At 38.6% G+C, this 22,183-nt stretch overlaps 2 protein-coding genes across 9 annotated transcripts in view; one reads left to right on the top strand and one right to left on the bottom strand.

The window, feature by feature from the left end:
- Positions 1 to 240: 240 nt before the first annotated feature.
- On the bottom strand, positions 241 to 17,698 carry LOC119798715 (arfaptin-1-like). Of its 5 annotated transcripts, none has more exons than XM_038308285.1 (9): positions 17,457 to 17,698; positions 10,430 to 10,482; positions 10,265 to 10,357; positions 7,855 to 7,960; positions 7,615 to 7,748; positions 7,318 to 7,539; positions 7,065 to 7,222; positions 3,015 to 3,189; positions 241 to 2,893 (listed from the first exon to the last, which is right to left on the bottom strand). In XM_038308285.1, the coding sequence occupies exons 2-9, from the start codon at positions 10,469 to 10,471 to the stop codon at positions 2,738 to 2,740; spliced, it is 1,086 nt and encodes a 361-aa protein (XP_038164213.1). In that variant the 5' UTR covers positions 10,472 to 10,482; positions 17,457 to 17,698; the 3' UTR covers positions 241 to 2,737. The 5 variants fall into 5 exon arrangements, with proteins under 5 accessions (XP_038164213.1, XP_038164212.1, XP_038164211.1 ...); XM_038308284.1 differs by having other exon boundaries at positions 10,265 to 10,365; positions 10,420 to 10,482; XM_038308283.1 differs by having other exon boundaries at positions 10,265 to 10,365; positions 10,402 to 10,482.
- A 3,140-nt stretch (positions 17,699 to 20,838) lies between these two features.
- The window catches only part of LOC119798706 (type II inositol 3,4-bisphosphate 4-phosphatase-like), a 47,279-nt gene continuing 45,934 nt past the window's right edge, over positions 20,839 to 22,183 (top strand). For all 4 annotated transcript variants that reach the window (XR_005282755.1, XR_005282754.1, XM_038308272.1 and 1 more), the window contains exon 1: positions 20,839 to 20,948. The gene's annotated coding sequence lies outside the window, so the exon portion shown is untranslated. The remainder of the gene's footprint in view (positions 20,949 to 22,183) is intronic.

Consider the following 22,183-nt stretch of genomic DNA (forward strand, 5'->3'; position numbering starts at 1 on the left):
CTGATGAACCCTTTAAAAAGCTGAGATTAAGGGAAACAACAGAAATGTGCCACACAGATGTCTTTTTATGCATGTTTTAAAAAGCAGACATGATGAAAAACTTAAAAGATTCAACCCTAAGGTTTAATAAAAAAAAGACAAAATATTATAATTTGTTCAAAAATATCTTTATCAACATTTCACCAAAAAATGTAATGCAAAATAAGTCCAGGTGTCAAAGAAAGACAAACAAACCCCCAGTTTGATTTGAAAAGTGATTTATACTGAAGCAAGTATGTAAGAAGATCAACCAATGACAAAATATTCCAGAAAATCTTTGGGATTTACAACATTTTATTATATAAAAAATAGAATCAAGCAGTTTAAATCTGCCAGATTCCCTCTCTGACTGCACCTTTATAACCTATAAATCTAATCTAATCTCGTCTATAAGGTGCCATTTATTTAAGGCAGCTCGGTGTCAGAAACTGGCAGCTTAAGCATCACTAAGCTGGAACTTTATTGCACAAAAAGATCCACAGTCGTTGCATAGATGGTAGTTTTTTTGTGGTAAACCAGAAAAAAAATGGAATAACATTCATATGAATACAGAAACAACAAGAAAAGTTTGAAATCAACTGAATAAGCAAAACAACTTAGATTGCAAAACAATTTAAATAAACCTTAACTTTTAACATAAATCATAAATATTCGAGTCTCCATTTGGTCCCAGACATATAAAGCACAGTTTTTCAGCGAACCTTTCAAAGGTTTAAGTAAAGAAAAATTGCTCAGATAACATCCTGGTCTTAAGAAAATAAAACAACAATATATTCCCAAACAGAGAAAGCCTTGTAAAGCCATTTACCAAGCAGAGTGTGACTGTATGAGAAAGCCAAGGGGGGGCCATCATATTATTACAAAACGATAGAAACACCTGAATGTGGACAGTGTTTGAAGAGTCATTGGTGACATTTTCTAGCACATAAGGATATAGTGGGGATTTTATCATGTAGTTTAGAGCAGGAGAGATCCACAGAGTTTCTAAAACACGTCCTTAATGGTGCAAGGGGCGCTTCAGTCTCCTGAAACTTGAAGCTAGAGTGTTGAAATGAACAGTATACCAAGCTCTGAGCCAAACTTTAAGCAATGTCGAAAAGAGAATTGTGTTAGATCACCAAGGCCATGGTGCAACTGTAAGCTGGTTGGGATCTTTGCTGGAAGAGGCTCCTAAAGTGTCCTGCTGGGTAACTGAACAAAACCACTCACACTGGTTTTGTTTTTAAGACAAAAACAAACATGCTGTAGTTATGGCAGCAGTTGGATTGTCTAAACTCTAAAAAAAAGTTTTCAAAATTTGCTGCAAACCAACCATTCTTATAATTCACAAAACCCATAAAAGGGGCTTCATCCAGGGAAGGCCTACCTAACCTCAAGGCATAAACTCTTCATTTTCCCCTACTAAGTTAATAGATTGTCTAATGAAACATTAGAAAGAAATTATTTCTCCCAATTATATGGAAAACCGCTGTTAAAGTAAACCTTTATCAAGCTACAAAGACGGTAACATCGTCAGCGTATAGTGAAATTTTTGGTCCGATTTTTGGTTTGTAGCAAATAATCACCTGCATCTTTTTAATATTAGACCAGATAAACTAATCTAGAACAAATAAAGAAAATAAACTTTTCAAACTTACATCTAATGATTATTAAAGGTGCGAGAAGCTGTGCAGTTTTCTGATGGTTAAAGAGATTTATCGATAAGATTTGGCACATTGAAACATTGAAGTAGAAAAGCTTCAAGAAAGTGGATACAAAAAAAAGTATTGATATATTATAAAACATTGTGGAAAATCCTGCAGCAATGTTTCTTCTGGTGGATGTCAGAAGAAGATATTCAAGAATTGAGACGTCCAAAAAGATAGATTTTAGTCTTTGGTCCACTTAGATGAGCGCTAGCGATGCTAAATCTGATCCTAGCGAGTTGAAAATAAACCTGAAAACTTTGGCATCAAAGAAGTCCAGCTGAGATATGGCTTTAATCCACTGTACATTAAGAGTTGGTATAAAATAAACCACTAGTGGTCAAAAAGAAAAAGGTTTTAAAGCTGAGAAGTTGGATTCACAGGTTCTGATATTTCCTAACAGAACATTTACTTCCCTTGTGTTTCCGCTCAGGATTAATATAATTTCCCTCTATCATCATTTATTCATATACTTTGAATGGCTTTTCTCCTTTTGGGTTAATTTTTTAAAAGCTGTATTTCTGTTTTTTTTTAAAGAGGTAAAAGTAGCAAATTAATTCTGTGTGAATGTTTAGTTTTCCAATAAGGGAAACGCAAACAGAAGGGCGGGCTTTAATCGGCTGAGGATTCAGATCCACTAATCCACTCTCGACTTGTTTTCCAGCTGTGTTTTTCAGGGACCTTTTGTGAGTTTCTGACTGCAGCGGCAGCAGATTTTTAAAGTTCAAAGAAAAGCTTAGTGCCTCACAAAGGATTAGGTGGAATCAGTGAACGACGCAGCGAGACGGATCCAGGAAACAAAGAGGGCCGTGTTTTCAACAACGCTCCGCTTTCTTCACAAAATACATTCTTAAATATTTCAAAAATCAAGAACTTTTAATTTTACAATTACCCAAATGTCCCATTGACCCAGAAATAAATTACTTTTCTTCAAACTAACAGCGTCCAGAGCATTAAGCCACCAGAGCCTTTTGCACCCCTCTTAAAGTCACTTAAACTGATCCCACAGAGCGTCAACTCTCCTCCAGCCAGGAGGGGGCCTCCTCAGTAGAGTTGTTGAGGTGTTCCACTGCCTGCTCCATGTTTTTCTCCAGAAAACTGTGGCAGGACATGCAGTGGGCGGCGACGGCGCTGTGGAGCAGCCACAGCTGGTTGTGGAGGACTTTCACCTGACAGACAGATGAGGAGGTAGAGGTCAGGTCTGTTGCTTAATTTGAATCCCGTCACATTAAATAAACAATAAAACAGGTAGAGTGACTGTATTTGTCCATCAGGCCATAACCCTCTCACCCTGTTCTCCTCCAGCAGCTTGACTTTGACGGACAGATCGTCTCGGACCTTCTGGTACCGCTCCCTCTGGCCCTGGAAGGTTTTCTGGGCCTGTTCCAGTTTAGGCAGGGTGTTGGCGTCCCGTGGGCCCATGTTCAGCTCCTCCAGGTCCACTCGGTACGCATCGTACTCGATCCTGGACGTCAGAGGGTTGACACGGTGGGATAAAGGAGCACAAACGTTACGTTTCTAAACAGCTCCTCAACAGACATCAGTGGCGAAGGATTGAGTAAACCTGCCAAGTCATTTTAGTTTTCCAGATAAAGTTTCCACCAGTTATGCTCACCACATGTAAACAAGCCGAAAAAGTCTTAAAGGAATAGTCTCAAACAAAAAATTTAAGCCATTAATAATCTCACAGTGTTGAACGTGTTATAAATTGATGTTTATCCCTACAGTGCCTACATAATCCTACATTAAAAATATGTTCCCAAAGAGGGGGCACCTCCCCCTAGGGGGAACTTAATGTAATTGCAGGAGGAGAATAGTACAAAATAACTCCATAAACCACAAATTTTAAGATGAAATTAAAACTATACACACTGATAGCAATTTGGAATTCTGACACACCATGGAATAGATAATTAAACTAAAAATAATTCCTCTTTGAAAGACCCGAGTGAAGTTGCCCCCCCCCACCTTCTTGAAATCAGACAAAATTAGTGTCAGACGTTTGTGCTGGTTTGTGCCGAAAAAAATTTCGTTTGTGCCGCTATTGTTTTAAAGATATAAAGAAATATTTCTAGAGGTCATGAAAGGTCAACCAGCCCCCCTACCTTCTTCAAATCAGAGGAAATGGGTGTCAATGAACTCAGCTCCGTTTGTGCTGGTTTGTGCAGCAAAAATTTTCATTTGTGCTGCTTTGGCTTTGAAGATATTAATGAAAATGTAAAGGTCAAAAGGTCAACCAGCCCCCCCACCTTTTTCAAATTAGACAAAATTGGTGTCAAACGTTTGTGCAGCAAAAATTTTTGTTTGTGCCGCTATCATTTTAAAGATATAAAGAAATGTTTTCTAGATGTCATCAAAGGTCAACCATATAAGTTGCTAACCCATGATTATATCATTTTAACCTGTAAAAAAACGATAGCGGAACAAACAAACATTTTTGCTGCACAAACCAGCACAAACGTTAGACACCAATTTTGTCTAATTTGAAGAGGGTGGGGGGCTAACTTCACTCAGGTCTTTGAAAGTGGTAGTTTGGCAATTTAAAGGAGATTTTAGTTTATTCTATTGCAATGTTTTACTGCAGTAAAATTTTCTTTGGTCAGACATGGAAATGATTGGTTGGAGGGGTAGTGAACACTTAAATCAAAGGGAGACCAAGCAAGAAAGGTTTGGGGAACCACTGATCTACTGTAACAGGAATAAATAATTGGTTGCTATAAATTTGAATTTTAGGCTATATAATTATATTTTTTACATTTGATAACAAGTAACTATCATAGGTTTATAAGGTAATTTAATCTGTTTTGTAAAGTGCATAGCTTTATTTAAAAATGTTTCTAAAAACATCAGCTTTGTACATTTAATGAGTGAGGAAATAAAGTCCTTTGTCATTTTTTTTAAATAATATTTCCTTTTGGCCTGTGAGTAGAGAGAAGCGCCCCCTCAGAGGGCATCTTCTGCACTGCTGCTAATATATAACAATGAGGTCAACATGCTTGTTTTCTTGTCAAAAATGTAGAACTTTGGTTCAGTGGAAATAGTTTCCTCTTTTTCAGCTATTCTGACTGTGTTATGAGATATAATAGTTATTTTGTTAACCGTAATACGTTTATCTGAATGTGCAGGGCTGAAGAGACTGAAAACTGGGGCAGAGATTTTTTTTTTTTTTTATGGGAAGCAAACGGGTCCACTGGAAGAGAGAATTCTCATGTTTTACTCTTTTATTTTGTATTTGTTGTGATGAAATAAAACCGCTAACAGACGGAGCCACCTGTAAACACAGTAAGAAAAAAAAAAAAAAAAACAGTAAAAACAGCCTGTCGCTGGTTCAGATCTGTTCTTTCTTTCCGTCTTACGTTTAAGTTGAAAACTCACTGGAGAAAGAAAACTCAACAGAAGGAGTTTGTGTGTAACATTAAAAACAGCATTAGACCCAAAAAACTAAATCACCGTAAAAAAAACAGAAACTAACAATATTGAAGTTGATGGTTGACAGTCTATAGATTCGTCCAATCGCTTTGCCTTACCAGCTCATTGACATGTTTGAATAAATCTGCCTTTGTTACCAGGGGCGGATTTAAGATTTTTGGGGCCCTAGGCAAAGACAGGTAGGAGGTATTCTGAATTGAGAAGACAACACATAAAACAGACCCATTATACAGATAGAGAAATTTAATAGAATAGACATAGATTATGTTTTTTACCTTTTGTCCTTCTCTTCTTATCCCTTTTCTTGTTGTTTTCCTCTCTGTTTTCTTTTGTCCCTTGTTCTTTTCATATTGGCAATGTGCTCAGCTGACATTTCATGCTGTCTCACAAGGAATGAAAGATTTTTTTTCCAATCACTAAGCCCATTCTAAGTTACAGTAGCTGATTGCTCATTCCTGTGTTTCCAAAAAGGCAAAACTAAATAACCCAGTCCTTCTTTTCACTGCAGACAAGCCATGATCTGCTTTTATCTGTTCTCCATTTTTCATTTGAATGAAATAATAGCTGCATGAATCATGACAGCAGACAAGATAGAGGAGAGCAGGAGGCGGGGTTACCAATCTACTTGCTCTGGAGAGCAGAGTTCGGTGCTTTTATTTGTTGTCGCCAAGGTCTCCAGTAGCAGAAAAAAGTTGCTAGATTTGGCGCTAGCCGCTTTTTTTAAATAAAAGTGCTGAGGGGTCTAAAAAGTCGCTAAAATAGCAACAAAATTGCCAAGTTGGCAACACTGCTCTCCGCACAGTTTCCAAATGGTTTGCAGCTGTCTGTTTGGACCCTTCTGAATATATGCAGGAAACGGACTGATCCAATATGGTGGACACTGAAGCCTTCTAATAGCCTCGTGAGACCGTCCTGATCTCGCGAGCTTTCAAGATTTCACTCGCTAATCAGTCTGGAGACTCTCCGTTAAAGAAAATTTGGAGCCGTTCACCAAACGAACGTCCAATCAGTGTTGGCTTTGAGGCGGGTTGAGATGTGTCGCAACGAGAAGCGCGACAGTTCAGTCTAAAGAACATGGCGGCTTCAACCGATGAAACTAGCGTTAGCGTGGCTATCGAGCAAGTTTTATGGGAATTACAGAGTATTTCTTCACTGAAAGAAGAGCAAAACACTGCTCTGGAGGCTTTTCTCAGAGGAAAAGATGTTTTTGCTCTTCTCCCGACTGGTTTCGGCAAGAGTTTGATCTATCAATTGGCTCCTCTTCGTTGTCGCTCTGTTACTTCATATGCTTCGTTGATCTGATTGGTTTATTTGGCCCGTCTATCACCAACATAGGCCAATCAGCTAACCAGTATTTTCGCCGCTTCCCAAAATTACTTCAACCGAAGGTTTCCAGATGGGTATGCGGAGCAAATCCATCTGGGGGAGTCAGGTTAGCCTTCTAATGGCATCTTAGCTAAAGCAATTTTATCAAAAAACAAAATTTTGATCACAAATAAGGAATAGTTGTATTAATACCAAAAAAGGGAAAACGTTTTTTTTACTTTTTTGGAATGACTATGATGTGGATGACAGAAAATCTTCTCCAGCGTAGCTTTATTAACCATGTAAAAGGAGTTTTAATGGGCCCCCAAGAACTTGGGGCCCTTGGCAACTGCCTGGTTATCCCCATTGGTAAATCCACCCCTGTTTGTTCATATCATAAAGCTTCTACATCAAACTAAAAAGAAATCCTGTTGACTCTGTGGAAATGCTGCTCACACTACATTATCATACTCCTTCCTTATGCACTACATTTCCCAGCATGCCCTCATGTTCAGCCCATTATTCTGTAGGAACAGATCCTCCTCTTTGCTTCTTTGCTGTGAAAGCTGAGAGTAAGGATCCGGTGTGTGTATAGGCTCCACCCACCTGGCAACCTCGTATTGTTTGGCGCTGATCATGGTGTCCTCGATGGTTTTGTTCACCAGCGTGTCCATGTCAGAGGTGAAGGAGTTGATGGCCGAGGTGAGAGTGTCGGTGCTCTTGGACAGAAACTTCTGGGCCTCGGCGTTCATGCCAAACTCCACCTGCAGACACGTTACGTGAAGTTTAGCCCGGTAAATCTGACTGAGTCAGGGTGGCGATGATGAGGAGGATGTGTTTTATTTTTTTTAGGACTCACATGGAGGTTCTTGGATTTGAAGCTGAGTTCGTTGAAGGTTTCCCCCAGAGCCTTCTCGATGAGAGAGAAGTAAGCGAACTGACTGGCCAGCGTCTGAGCCAGCTTGGTCATGTTGTCGTAGCGCTGCCGGTCATCCTTCAGCAGCTCCAGGCGCGGCTCCAGGTCCAGGTCCACCGTACGGGAGCCTCTGCCCAGCTTCTCAGCCAGAGCTTGCCGGGTAAACTGCAACAGAGGAGACGTCGCTAGCAACCAGACCTGCTATCCTAGGATAAACCTGCTACTTTAAGCTCCGCCCACCTTGTATTTACTGATGCTCCACTTGCGGACCCTCTCCAGCTTCTCACTGGCTAGGTTTCTGTTGCCGGCTTCAATGACTACGGGTCCGCCGTTGGGTTTCTGTGGCGTGACGGCGACCTCTGGAGACTGAGGTTCTGAAAAATGACCACCAGCTTTCAGAAACGAGGAAACTCGTTTAAACCCGATTCATTAAATGCTAATCCTGCAGACGAAGGTCCACGCCTCACATCCAGTGTTTACCTTCACTCTGCTGTGGTTCTGCAGGGACTTCTGCAGCCTTAGCTGAACCCTCCGTTTTGCTTTCTTCTGTGTGGTTGCAGTTGCTGTTTGCCTCCTGTAGAGGGAGCTGTAGAGGGCAAACAGGTCATGCATTTAGTCACTGACAGTTTCCATTAACCACTAATTAGCCACTCAGATTAACTTGACCCTGACAAACATTTACATGCATATCTAACGAATCGTCAATCAGCCTATACATCCCTTCACTGGATTACAATTCCTTGAAATCTGGATCAGAATATTCTGACTGACAAACTGTACTGACCCCAATATAGGACCACACTAATTATAAGAAGAAAAAAAAAACAAGACAGAAATAAACTATTTCATATTTAAGTGCTAAGAATTTCATCGAATTAATATTACACTGAAAGATTTGTGTAATTAAACAACAATAAAAAGTAAAAAAAAAAAAAAAAAAGAACCCACAGTAGGGGGGAAATTTAATTGAAATCTCGTAACACTTCAACTCAAATGCAATCTGAACTTTGCTCCTGAACGTCTCACAAACCTGCATGAGGTTTAGGGCTGTGTATACTCCTGCAGCAGCGTGTCGCAGTTAGCTTGTCGCAGGCATGAAGCAGATTTTTTATTTATTTTGAAGCGTGTATACGGGCATCCAGTGACACACAGTTCACCCGTGAGTGTTCCCTAAAATCTGACCATGGCGCTGCGTGTTTTAGCTGTTTGATACCTTACCGGCTTGTTTTGTTTTTATGACCGCCATTGTGGAAAACGACTCATGAAGATGGAGCAGCTAGAAGAGCGAGGTGTGTGAGAACGCTGGGACCCTTTTTCCACCTGGATCCTCACACTTTTTCACCCTCATGTCCCTCAGTTGTCGCACAAACTTGCTCCCACCACCTCTGCCGTATCGAGACCCACAGCTAGTTCGTGATTGTCCCTCTTGTGTTGTGGCGTGGAATAGCATAGCGCAGACCACGCTTCAATATTGGGGGCAAATCAAAAATACCTGCGACAAGCTCACTGCGACACACTGCTGCGGGAGGATAACCAGACCTTTATACTCACAGACGTCCTCTGCGCTCGCTGTCACTCCTACTCTCACCTGCAGCTCTGCTATTTTTTGATAAGCTTTCTTGTGTTAATCGCATTTTTCTTGTCTTTTGGAGCGTGCCATCTCTCCCATCACTCTGTAACTCCATATTTCTTTACTCCCTGACAGTTGTTTGATGCCTCCGCTGCATTGACCACCAATATTTAAAAATTGGCGTCAAAACTCGGCCTCAAATGTTTGCAAACCTGTCTGTCTTTTGTTCAACTCAGTTCTGGGCAGTGACTTTCCATTTGCAGCATCCTTGTCACTTCTTCTTCTCTGTGAATCAGGAAATTGTCTATATACCAAACTGAAGGATTGTTGTTCTCTGCTTCAAAAAACACTTTAGATTTAAAAATGGAAAATTTTTATTTTATTTTTATGTTTTTATTTCAAAAGTCTAACATTGTTTAACAGTGATGCATAAAAACCTGATTTTATTTCAGTGTTAAATTCTGTTTAAAGTAACAGATTATAATAAAAAAATGTCTCCGGACCTTTACTGGTTGAGGATTTTCTTTATTCGGACCCCGCTCATTTTTTATTGGTGACCCCTGGTCTAGTCAAAGTGCAGACCTAAACTCACTGGAATATTTTCCAAGCCTCAGAAATAGATGATGGTGGACATCCTCTGTGCTGTCATAGCGACAATGCACCAAAGACTTACAGCTGTAATCAAAGCAGAAGGTGGTTCTACAAGAAATGCACACCGCACTTTCCAGATTTGTTTTTTAAAGCATTTTGAAGACACGCATCGACAAAAAACCAACCTTAAACCAAGGGTCCCAGATATGAACTTAACATTAACTGACTGTAAACAGACCAAAATCTTATTTTTCTCCAACTACTCTCTAATCTCTAATTTCCAACTGTCTGTGAACGCACCCTAATTTAAACAACAAATAGTTGTTTAAATTAGAAGTCAGAGTTTTATTGTGAAGGGTCGCCACAGCTAACCAATCAAGAACCTGATCAGACTGCAGCAGGGGTTGTTGTGTCTGTTCCCTGCTGTCAAATGTCCAGGGGTCAGAGGTCACAGAAACAGCCGTCCGACAGATGTTGGTGGTTTGGATTCTGAAACAGGTCAGGTTTGTCCTCACAACAACACAAAGACCCGCCCACAGCTGTGGAGGGATCAGAGGACATGGGCTCGTAGCTGCAGCGTCGCATCATGGAGACAGAGGAGCAGCGGATGACGCAGAGAGCGACTCAGCAAAGGTTAAATCCAACCGGATTGTTGATCGCTTTTTAAGGTATTCATCGTCTTTTTTCCTTCTGTCTCAGTTTCAAACCAGCATTCTCGTGACCTCTCACCTTTGGAGGGAGTTCTTCTCCTTCCTCCGTGGTGTTGGACGCTGCAGAGACGTTGGATGCCGCAGTGACATTGGACGTTGCACTGGCGTTGGATGTTGCAGCGGCGTTGGATGCCGCAGTGGCGTTGGACGCCGCAGTGGCGTTGGACGCCGCAGTGGCGTTGGACGCCGCAGTGGCGTCTTCTTTCTCATCCATTGCCTCCATCATTTTGGACTCGTCTGGATCAAAAAGCAGTCAGCTACATTTTCATAAATCTGACTTCAAACTTTTTATATAGAGGCCTGTGATTCTCCACCTCCTCCCCTAAATGACCAAAACCAGAAGATGACAATATAATAAAAAAAGGACGAAAAATAAAAACATTATTTAGGATGAAAATTAGGCTTCAGATATCAGGGAGATTAATGTCAAACTGCCAAAATCTGTGAACGGTTAAGGTCGTATTCGCTGTCACATATTTAATCTGTAATTATAAATAAAAAAAAATCTTTAAAAATTATTAGAAAATAAAAATTTTTCCCCTTTTGTAAACCTTTTTACATTTAAACGTCCCACAATGTTTCAGACTTTAGTTTCTAGAGTTTTTCCTGCATGTTTTAGTCTGAATAGAAAACCTTCAGGATGATTCGTTTAAAAGAAACTGGATGGAGTATAAAAAGCTTTCATTAAAATTTTTTATAGCAATAAGGATTTTTATTTATATTCATTTAATTAAATATCATTCATAAAGAATTTATCACAAGGGATTAATAAAGCAATTCTGATTCTGGTAAATTAATGTCATTAAAAGTACAGCCTTTGCTGCAGGAACTAAATTTTATTAACATATTTTCTTAGTAAAAACAGAAAAAGGTGGAATCTTTTTATTTTCTTATTTAAATGATCAATGAGTCACAGATGAAAACTATTTCCCACTCATATTGCTCTTTCCTCATTTTTCTGAATAATCCTATCAAACATCCCAAACATCACATTCTTTGTCTCCCTCCAGTGGCCTAGAAAGGTATTACACCAAATATCTGTATCCAGGTTTGTTCATCTCATCCAATCTTATAACTTTAAACGCATCCTGCAGCCTGAACAATGGCTTAAATATTCGGAAGCAGAAACTAAAGTAGCTCTCGGGCCCCTGACCTCTTAGGGGCCCCGTCACTGACACCTGGTTGGCCCCCTTCGCAATTGTGGACTAGGACGTCTGATTGCCATAGAAACATGACACCAATATCAAAGCAGACAGTGGTGCTTTTAATTACTATGTTATTAACTGTGTATAGTTCATTAGATGGTTAGTAAAAAAAATACATTCATATAATATGTTCCAAACCGCAATAGAGATATTAAAATAATGATGTATTTGAGTATTCTAGTTTTTAACAATATGACTTGGAATTATGGGTAATCCAGAGTGTTGTTCTTCATATGGGGCCCACCCAGATAATGTTGCTTACGGGCTTATTGTTGTGTCGTTATGCCATTGAGCCTGAAAAACACTTCTCATCACTTCTAAGAGCAAAGACTGGTGGGATGCGAAGAAAACGAAGCTAAAACTCAGAGAATGAAGAATAGAAAACTCACAGATTCACTGCAAAAAAAATCTAAATCTAGATAAGTTATTTTTTCTTAAAATAAGTGCATTTGTTCTTGAATTGAGGAGATAAAAGAGACATCTTGCCAATGGAACAAGACAATTTAGATTTAAAATAAGAAAACACAATTACATTGTCTTATTTCAAGTGAATATTATCTAATTATCTTATTTTAAGAGTAAAAATCATCTCATTTACCTACTCAAATCAAGGGTAAATACACTTAATTTAAGAAATTTGTACTTATTTCTAGATAATTTTTCCAGAGTTGACCCTGTGAGTCAGAGGCAGCCTGTTAAACCCTGCAGTTATGATGGGTTAATATGGGGCCAAAATTGTTGCTTTATTATTTACAAATGTGTGTGGAGAGTTGTATATCTGTATCTCGATTTGTGCGTGTGCAGGGGGAGTTGAAAATGTGTAAATGAATCTGTAAATGTGTGAGGAGATTTGTGTGTCTGTACAACAACCTGCAAATGTGCAAAACTATTTGTGTGTGTGTAATCTGGTTTGCAAATGTGTAAAAAAAAATCCACAAATCTGTCTTCAGATCTACAAATATGTACTGCGGTTTACAAATCTCTATTCAGATTTACAAATCTGTAGTAAGATTTGCAAATGTGTAGAACAATCTGTAAGCACACACAGAGACACTGTGTCCGAAGTATTTTCGCTTCAACACTCAGAAAAAAAGACACATCATTGGTTACAAGTCCAGCGGATTCTCGGTTGGCTCTCTTTACACACGTGATTTTTGCTACACTTCTGCCGTGTGAGATGCACAAATGTGTAAAAGGATTTGTATCTGTAATATCTGGATTTGCTGCCCTGGGCGCAGGCTCGCAGGCTGCAGCAGGGTAGAGCTCAATTTGTGGCAGTGGCTGCGTTGCAGCAGTTCCGGTGGCTCGTCACTTTTTTTTGGTATTTTTCTTGCCGTTTTTCGGCAAATGCCTTATTTATAGTACTTCTAACTAGATTGTTTTTTTTTTCTCTTACCCCGCAGATTGTTGTACAGACACACAAATCTCCTCACACATTTACAGTTTCATTTACACATTTTCAAATCCCCCTGCACACGCACAAATCGGGATACAGATATACAACTCTCCACACACATTTGTAAATAATAAAGCAACAATTTTGGCCCCATAGGTTAATATATGCCTTCATTAACAGGACGGCGGTGAGGTAACGTCTTCGCCACAGAGGTCATGCTCAAGACCCGTGGGCTGAATCTGGAACCTCATGAGAAAAAAATTTCCCAAAAAAATAAGCAGAGACAGACTGATATTTTTGGCCAATATTAGCATTTCTTTGTTGTATTGACATCAGCTGATACATGTGATTAATTGGTGCGTTCAGCAGCCATGCTCTAAAATCACCTGAAGTGGATGCATTCGCATTCCCTCCATTTGCAGCAATTTACTATTTTGTTGGATTTGTTTAGAAATGTTTCTTTTTTTTCTGTTTAAACTTAGACTTGTGTAACATTTTTTAACCATTACGTCATTTTTTACCATGTAAATGGAGAAAGAAAAAGAAACATCAGCTACATGAATCAACCAAAAACCATCTGTAGAAATAATCAGCCTTTTAAATAAAACCCTGTATGGGTCCATTTCTGAAACGGAGGCATATCTTCTTTTATAGAGGAGAACCGATAGCAGGTTTCAGGCCGATCACCGATTCCTAATCTTTAAAAAGCCTGACATGCCTCTCAGTTGTTATAAAATCACAAGAATCCTACAATATTTCCATATTTTCTTACTGAAAAGCATTAATCAGTACCTGTGAAACGATCAAAACTTCTGAAATGACTGCTTTGAAATAGAAATAAAACTTTAGAGCATCGATTTTCAGACCTTTGCAGAGGTAGATAAGATCTGTGGAAAAGATCAGTTTTATAAGTATCGGTTGATCATCGATCTCAAAAAAATTATAATTTAAATTTAAAGTCTAAAAAGAGGCAAACACTGCTAAATAAATAGGAGTGAAAGGTATTGTGGAGGACTTTGGCAATTTTTGAAAAGACCCGCCCTCTCCACTTAAAAAAAAAATGCACATGCACAACCCTGCACCCGCTCCCAAGAGGGAACGCCTATTAAACGTGTGTGCACAAGGAGAAATGGGCCTGTGCACGCTTTGTTTAAAAGTTGCTGTTTGCATCACTAATAAAAGCTTACTTTTTCTGAACGTCCACCCTAACCACTAAATCCCTCAGTCACTATATAGAGCGGGGAATATATAGTGAACTTTATAGTGAACTCAGTTCACTGACCGTTTGGACAGATGATCACTGCTTTTTGCTCCCCGTTGGTCACCTAACTCCTCCTTCACTGCTCAGTGCCTGCGCCATCTTTGTTGTTAGTCGCCGCTGTCGGGTAGCGACAGTCTATGGCGACAGTGGGACGCTGTGATGGCAAATCCCATAATGCTTTTCTAGGAGAGCTCTCTTTTTATTGTATTTAACCTTTACTTAACCAGGAACAAAATTTAAAAAGATTTAAAACCTCTTTTTCAAGGGAGTCCTGGCCAAGAGGCAGCAAAGTTACACAATAACCAGAGATACATTAAATTAAATGTCAGGTACATAAAAAAAAAAAACATAAAGTAAAACAATTACAGATCATTGAGGCTACTTCAAATTCTTTCACTTTCAACTAAAAAGCATTTAAAGATAAAAACTCAGTCAGCTTCTAGTATTTTTGTAAAAACAATTCCACGCACAAGGAGCTGTGTAGCTTAGTTCTCAATGCAAAGCATTCTGGGATATATCTGCCTCTTCTGAAGCCATTCTTTTCTTCTCATGCACTTCGTGGAACCCCTCGGCTATTTTCAAAGAACGGCGGTGAGAAAGGTGAGCTTCAATATCTGTCTGAAACCGTAGCTCCCTACCATATACGCCGGAAAGTGTGCATGCGCAGAAAAAGATATCTAACAGGACGAGCACGTAGGACGGCCTTAAAACATATCACCAGAATGATTGACAATTAGGAGGACCACTTATTCTGATGATCCACCCGGAAATAACAGATCTTCCTCTACACCTTTAAAGGAATAGTACACCCAAAACATGATTAGCCTTCATTTTCTACTCACCCCCATGCTGAACAACACTCTGGAGTACTTTTTTGATATCTCAAATGCATCTGGAGATCTGGGAGGCTTCTTGCTGTCTGCTGACATTCAAATAATGGAGGTCTATGGCGCCCGAGACAGAAAGGTCCATAAAAGTCCACAAAAAACGTGTCAATATTCCTCCATACTGCTCGTCCAATGTATTCCAAGTGTCCTGAGTGGGTAGCATCCAGAATTTACTCGAAACGAAATCATTTAGAATGTTTTTAGAGCATAAACAGTAGTGTATAGGATTTCCTGAAAGCGCGCACGAGCGCGTTCACGACGCTACGGAAGCCGGCAGACCAAACCAGATGAAAGTGCGCATTCAGCTCGGCAAAGAACTCATGCTCTTCCTCAACACTGAAGTCCTCAGACATTTTTCTTTCGTTGTTTCTTTCTTTGCACAGGTAAACGGCACATTTCTTCTTCTACGCTTGCATTATTGGAAGAGCAGACGCTGAATGCGCACTTTCATCTGGTTTGGTCTGCCGGCTTCCATAGCGTCGTGAACGTGCATGCGCGCGCTTTTAGGGAGTCCTATACTCTACTGTTTATGCTCTAAAAACATTCTAAATGACTTCGTTTCGAGTAAATTATGGACGCTACCCACTCAGGACACTTGGAATACATTGGACGAGCAGTATGGAGGAATATTGACACGTTTTTTGTGGACTTTTATGGACCTTTCTGTCTCGGGCACCATAGACCTCCATTATTTGAATGTCAGCAGACAGCAAGAAGCCTCCCAGATCTCCAGATGCATTTGAGATATCAAAAAAGTACTCCAGAGTGTTGTTCAGCATGGGGGTGAGTAGAAAATGAAGGCTAATCATGTTTTGGGTGTACTATTCCTTCAAGTTATAATACCAGAGCAGTTCTCTCTTTGGAAATAAAATGATAAAAAAAAAAAAAGTTTGGTTTATTAGTAATAGTAGATCTTTTAGTTCTCAGGCTCCTCTCCTGTGGAACCAACTACCAGTTTTAGTCCGTGAGGCAGACACCCTGTCTACTTTTAAGGCTAGGCTTAAAACTTTCCTTTTTGATAAAGCTTATAGTTAGAGTGGCTCAGGTTATCCTGAGCTATCTCTATAGTTATGCTGCTATAGGTTTAGACTGCTGGAGGACATAGGGACCCCTATTTCATCATTTTATCTCTATTTTCCCAATGTGCAGAATCTGTTAGTTCAATCTCTAACGTTCTGCTCTCTCTGCTTTTTCTCATAGTAGCTTCATCTGTTTTTTTTTTTTCTGTGACACCATCCTGGAGATAAATATCAGCTGTGCTGCTGGCATCAACACCTTTCTTTATAGATGTTGGAGATCGGCCTGTTTTTTCTGTGTTGTCCTGTTTCTCTGATCGTGACTGGCTGGATGTGCTCTCTCCATCCTCTGACATGGAGAGTGTGTTTCCTGGACAGGGCCGCCTTTTACAGCTGCTTTTTGTATCTCTGCTTCTGTCTCCTTGAACCCCAGTCGGCCTCGGCAGATGGCCGCTCACATTGAGCCTGGTTCTGCTGAAGGTTTCTTCCTGTTAAAAGGGAGTTTTTCCTCTCCACTGTCGCTACAAGCATGCTTAGTGTGAGAGATTGCATACGAGTCAATGAGTCGATGCAAATCAACTGGTTTTCCTTAGAAAGCTTTGAATCAGTTTTTAAGACCTCTTTTAAAGACCTGATGCTGCTGAAGTGGCCTGATATGATGCACCTTCCTGTCAGCGGTTATAAAGAAGAGACTTTACTGTATGTTTGCTGAGCTCTGACCTCATCTCTGATGAGCCAATAAAACTGAAAACTCTGACCTTTGACCTACAAACTATTCCTGGTGAAAAGATCTATTGTATTGCAGCAAGCATGTGCAGCACACATACCTGACAGCACAAACTGTGCGGAAGATGTTTGGACTTCCGCACAGAGCTACTAAACTAAACCATAGAAGCTGTGTTAACTTCAATAATGCTTGGAAACTTTAAACACACACCTGTATGCTCTTTATTCAGCCTTATGCTCAGCAGGAAGCACAGCACGCTGAATTTCACTGTTCACTTCTGTTTTTGTCTTTGTTTTGCGCCTATTTTCACAATATCCTGCAGATAGATCATATTTAGATACTATAAAAACACAGAGAAACTGTTTGTGAGAAGCAGCCTGCAGCAAAGACAGTTTACCTTTAAATAAATCTGCAAAAATCACCTCATATAAGACAATTATGTGTCTAACTATCAATAAAGTTGATCCATAAAGAGCTAAGATGAAAACTACATGTATGAATGAAGAACAACAGTTATGATCAAGTTTCCAGAAGGGTGCGTTCGTTTCACTTATGGACTCAACTTCCACATAAACATCAATTTAACAGTTCAACCCGCAAAAAAAGTAAAAATACTAATTAAAAAAAATATATATATAATATGAGTGAATGTTTTCACATTTAAGCGAAACAGCAGCAACACAACCAGGACAAACGGACAGTTCAGAGTTTTTTTTTACCTGCAGGGTTGTTAAAAAGCGGCTCCTCCCTTCTATAGTTCCTCTCCTCGGTTCGCTGCCTGTCGGGTTTTCCTCGCCCTCCTTTCAGCTCCTCATGTCTAACAGCTTCTAACTGACTTATACACAAAGTTTGCGTTCAGAACAAAGTAGGGAGAAAAAAAAAGTCAAACACATCCCCGGAAGTGTTTTCTAAACGGTTTGTTTACAGAGAGCGTTCGGTTTACTGTCTGGGGCTCACCGGAGGGGCGGTGGTATTCAAAGGTCGACGGTGGGGCGTTGGAGTGACGTTGATGTTGTTTCATAGGGGTTAAATGGGCTGGCTCTCTTTTTAGTTCCAAACTAGTTAGTTTAATAAACTGAATAGAACCAAAAACATTTGGATTACTCTTTCACAGCTGTGATCTGACCCACAGTGGCAGCAGCACGCGACACAGACAAACAAACAAACAAAAAGCTCAAATGTGAAAAATATGACAATTTATATTTTTATAATTACATTAGCAAAATATATCTGAAGCCCTGATAGCGTTTGTGAGTTTAGTTTTTTTAAGATGAAATGGAAAACTATCAATTAAACAAGGTCAAACTGTTTTAGCCCAGTATGAAATGAAAAGAATAGAATAGAATAGAATAGAACAGAATAGAATGGAATGGAATAGAATAGAATAGAATAGAATAGAATAGAATAGAATAGAATGAAATGGAACGGAATAAAATAGAATGGAACGGAATAGATAGATAGATAGATAGATAGATAGATAGATAGATAGATAGATAGATAGATAGATAGATAGATAGATAGATAGATAGATAGATAGATAGATAGATAGATAGATAGATAGATAGATAGATAGATAGATAGATAGATAGATAGATAGATAGATAGATAGATAGATAGATAGATAGATTGATTTTATATTATAGATAAACTTTATTCCGGACTCATGGTCCAATAAATACATACATAAAAATAAAATAAAAGTAGTTAATGATAAAAAACACAATACAAGTACCATTATCGATTAAATAGGATCTTTAAGAAGACAGGAATACCAGTGGCTCCACAGCTTAGACTGATATCGGATTGCACTACGTGTGGTATCAGTAAGTGACAAAATAATATCGTTTTCAGATGCATTTAACCTACAAATAAACTTATACATTAACTTTCGTAGAACAGCTTGTAGGGTATTAACTCTTGCTGTGACAAACATCTCACTTGCACTGGTATATTTTGGACGTTTCAAAAGTAACCGCATAGCATCATTATAGGCCACCTGCAGCCTTTGCAGGTTGACTTTTCTATAGGTAGTCCACAGGTGAGCAGTGTACAGAGAGGTACAATATGCATTAAACAGTTCCACTTTGACCTTATCAGTACATGAACCGAATTTACGTGCAAGGGTATTAGCTTGAGCATACAACAATCTACATTGTCTGCAAATATCATCATCGTCTGATAGATTTTCTGTGATGATGTGCCCAAGATACTTGGTTTTATTTGTTACACCCAGCACAGTATTTGACAGCAAAAAATCTGGAAACTCAGTAGATTTATCTTTCTTACTCCTACAGATCATGATCACACTAAATATTACTAAATCATCTGCATACATCAAGTGATTAAGTACCGAGTCACCAGCCACACAACCAGTGTGACAAGCTCTCAACTTGTGTGACAGTTCATCCATATACAAGTTAAAGAGAACTGGGGACAAAATCCCGCCCTGCCTCACCCCGTTACTAACTTTAAATGGAGCAGAGACACATTCCCCCCATTTAATCTGCAGTGTTTGCTGAGTATACCAGTACTTCAAAATACGAACAATATACTCTGGTACTCCTTTTTGTGTCAGTTTTGTGAATAGTTTTCTGTGGTTTACCCTATCAAATGCTTTTGATGCATCCAGGAAACACATAAACACTGAAGAGTTCTGCTTATTATATTTATAAGTAATCTCTTTTAGAGCATATATACACATATCTGTGCCCAGCCTAGCCTTAAAACCAAACTGGTTATCTGTAGACTTGATAACCTCTAAAATCCTGTCAGGCAGGATTGATTCAATAATTTTTGAAACTATGCTGGCCAGCGCTATCGGACGGTAATTATCAGCATTGCCAATGTTTCCAGTTTTATCTTTAATGACGGGTACAAACAGGACACTTAAAATAGAGTCAGGTAAAAGACCATGAATAAAAAACGATGTGAAACAAATGGAAAGTAGAGGAGCTAGCCTTGCATTTGCATACTTTAAATGTTCAGCTGAGACTCCATCCAGCCCAGTGGCTTTATTGTTAGATAATTTGGAAATAGCTTTATGAACCTCATAAGGCAGGATTTCATCTATATGGTCAACATTATTTGCAGTGCATGGTTCACTATGGATGCAATTAAATAATCTGCTGTAATGTTGGCGCCACAGCTCCACAATGTTAGCAGTGCCTGATATGCCATCAACCGAACATGGGAGGGATGTTTTGTAGGATGTCATACCTCTAACTTCTTTCAAGAAGCCTTGGGTATTGTTACAGAAGAGTTTTCTGGCCATTGAGTCAGACCTCATTGCTCTTTCATTTTTACCAATATAACGCACAGCATACTTATATTGGGCATTGGTATACTTTTTATGTTCAAAGACAGGCCCTGATCTTGGTCTACCTGCCTCAATCCATTCCTTAGAAGCCTCTCTAGCTCTATTAAAAAATTCAACCACGTGGGAATAGAATGGAAAGGAATTGAACAGAATAGAATGGTATGAAATTGCATAGAATAGAATAGAATAGAATAGAATAGAATAGAATAGAATAGAATAGAATAGAATAGAATAGAATAGAAAGGAATGGAATTGAATGGAATGAAATAGAATAGAATAAAATAGTATAAAAAGGAATTAAATGGAACATAATAGAATGGAACAGGATAGAATAGAACAGAATAGAATGGAATAGAATGGAATGAAATGGAATAGAATGGAATGGAATGGAATGAATAAAATAGAAGATCCCTTTGTTTTCCCATAATGGGGAAATTTTGGTGTTATGGAACTACTGGAAGCATTTTGTCCTCTTTTAGTTTAAACCTGTGGCACAAACAAGCACAAAAGGCCTCAGAAAACCCATAAAATATTAAACAGAAATTCCCACTGTATATATATATATATATATATATATATATATATATATATATATATATATATATATATATTTAAATAAATAAATAATCTATTAGAAAAACACACACGAAAAAATAACAATAAAAAACTTAAAGCAGATTTAAACAGAAAAATAATCCATTATTCATGTTCACACCCGTTGCTTTAACATTTCAAAGTTTTGTAATTGAGCGCCCTCTTGTGGCCTGAGTCTAAACTATCCAGCCAGGAAATCCGAACTCTCGCGATACTTCCCTTTTTAACTACAGTCTTAAGTCCAAACAAACTAACCGCTAGCGGAAAAGTTGGCTATGACACAATTAACGCCTTTAAAAGTGTAAGTAATCGAAAATTAACTTCTTTATTCGCCAGGCAGTGAAGTTGTGAATATTTATATGCTACGTCTGTTACGCATTATCACGTTTTGAATCGGTTTTCCCGGTGTTAAAAGCTAATTAACGTTAACTATTAACTATCAGCGGTTATTACTGCCACGATAAAACAGGAAATTCATTGCGTTTCAGCTAATTTATTACATTAGTGACTTTTAACGCTCAGCTTTAAACGCTCCTATGCTTTCCGTGCACATGCAGATGTTATATCTGGTTAATGAAGTTGTTTGAAGTTAGGTGTTAATGTGAAAGTAACAATAATTGCATCAGGACTGAAGCCCTGTTCAGTTGTTCCCATTCATTCAATGCAGGCAGACTGTTATTAGTTTAGTCGAAGGTTGAGCTGATTGGATTCAGGTGTGAAGAGAAACAGATCAGGACGTTTTTCCAGGTTAAACATTGAGATTAAATCTGATTAGAGTTGATGAATGGTTTATCATTGCATTCGTCTGCTATCAGCAGTAAGGTATCAGGATTTAGGCAGTGATTTCAAACTAAATCATGCATCTAAATGGGAATTTAAAAAGGAAAAGCAGCAAATATTTTTTCTGTGCAAATTAGGAAAATTGCAAACACTGTCTTTTCTTTTCAACCTTATTTTTCTTATTTAACCAACTTTACAGCAGTGGTGTCAAAAGTACTGAAGATGTGTGAGTTTATTACACCTTGGTATTGGCTGCCTGCCACACAGGAGTCCACATGGGAATGAGGTTCTCTCATACACTAACACTCAAAGCTACTAAGTCAACTTTAATCACTTTAAATGGGGAGAGAATTAATTTAAAATGCTGTGATGTAAAAATAGTTTTAACATTTTTCTTTAGGTTGTCCATGAATTTAATTTACAATGTGTAAACCTGTAGATCGGCCATCCTTAAATGGAATTATATTAGTTGCTGTAATTTGAGTTTATATTCACAAAATAATGAGATGAAACATCTATAGGATGTTCAGGCTAAATACATTCTGTTATAGATAACTTTCAACATGGCATTGAAAGGTAAGATATGTTTAATGTTTTTAAATAGACTCTGAAACAATCTGCTGAATAAACATTTGGACTACAGATGATTTAAAGGGAATGAATTTAATGATGACTTTAGAGATAATTTAGAGATAATTATCCTAACAGTTACTTTAGTAGAAGTATAGACACTGCAGTTTAAAAATAGGAAAGTTG

The sequence above is a fragment of the Cyprinodon tularosa genome, unplaced genomic scaffold (assembly GCF_016077235.1).
Source record: "Cyprinodon tularosa strain WSP-4 unplaced genomic scaffold, ASM1607723v1 ctg633, whole genome shotgun sequence".
NCBI lineage: Eukaryota > Metazoa > Chordata > Actinopteri > Cyprinodontiformes > Cyprinodontidae > Cyprinodon > Cyprinodon tularosa.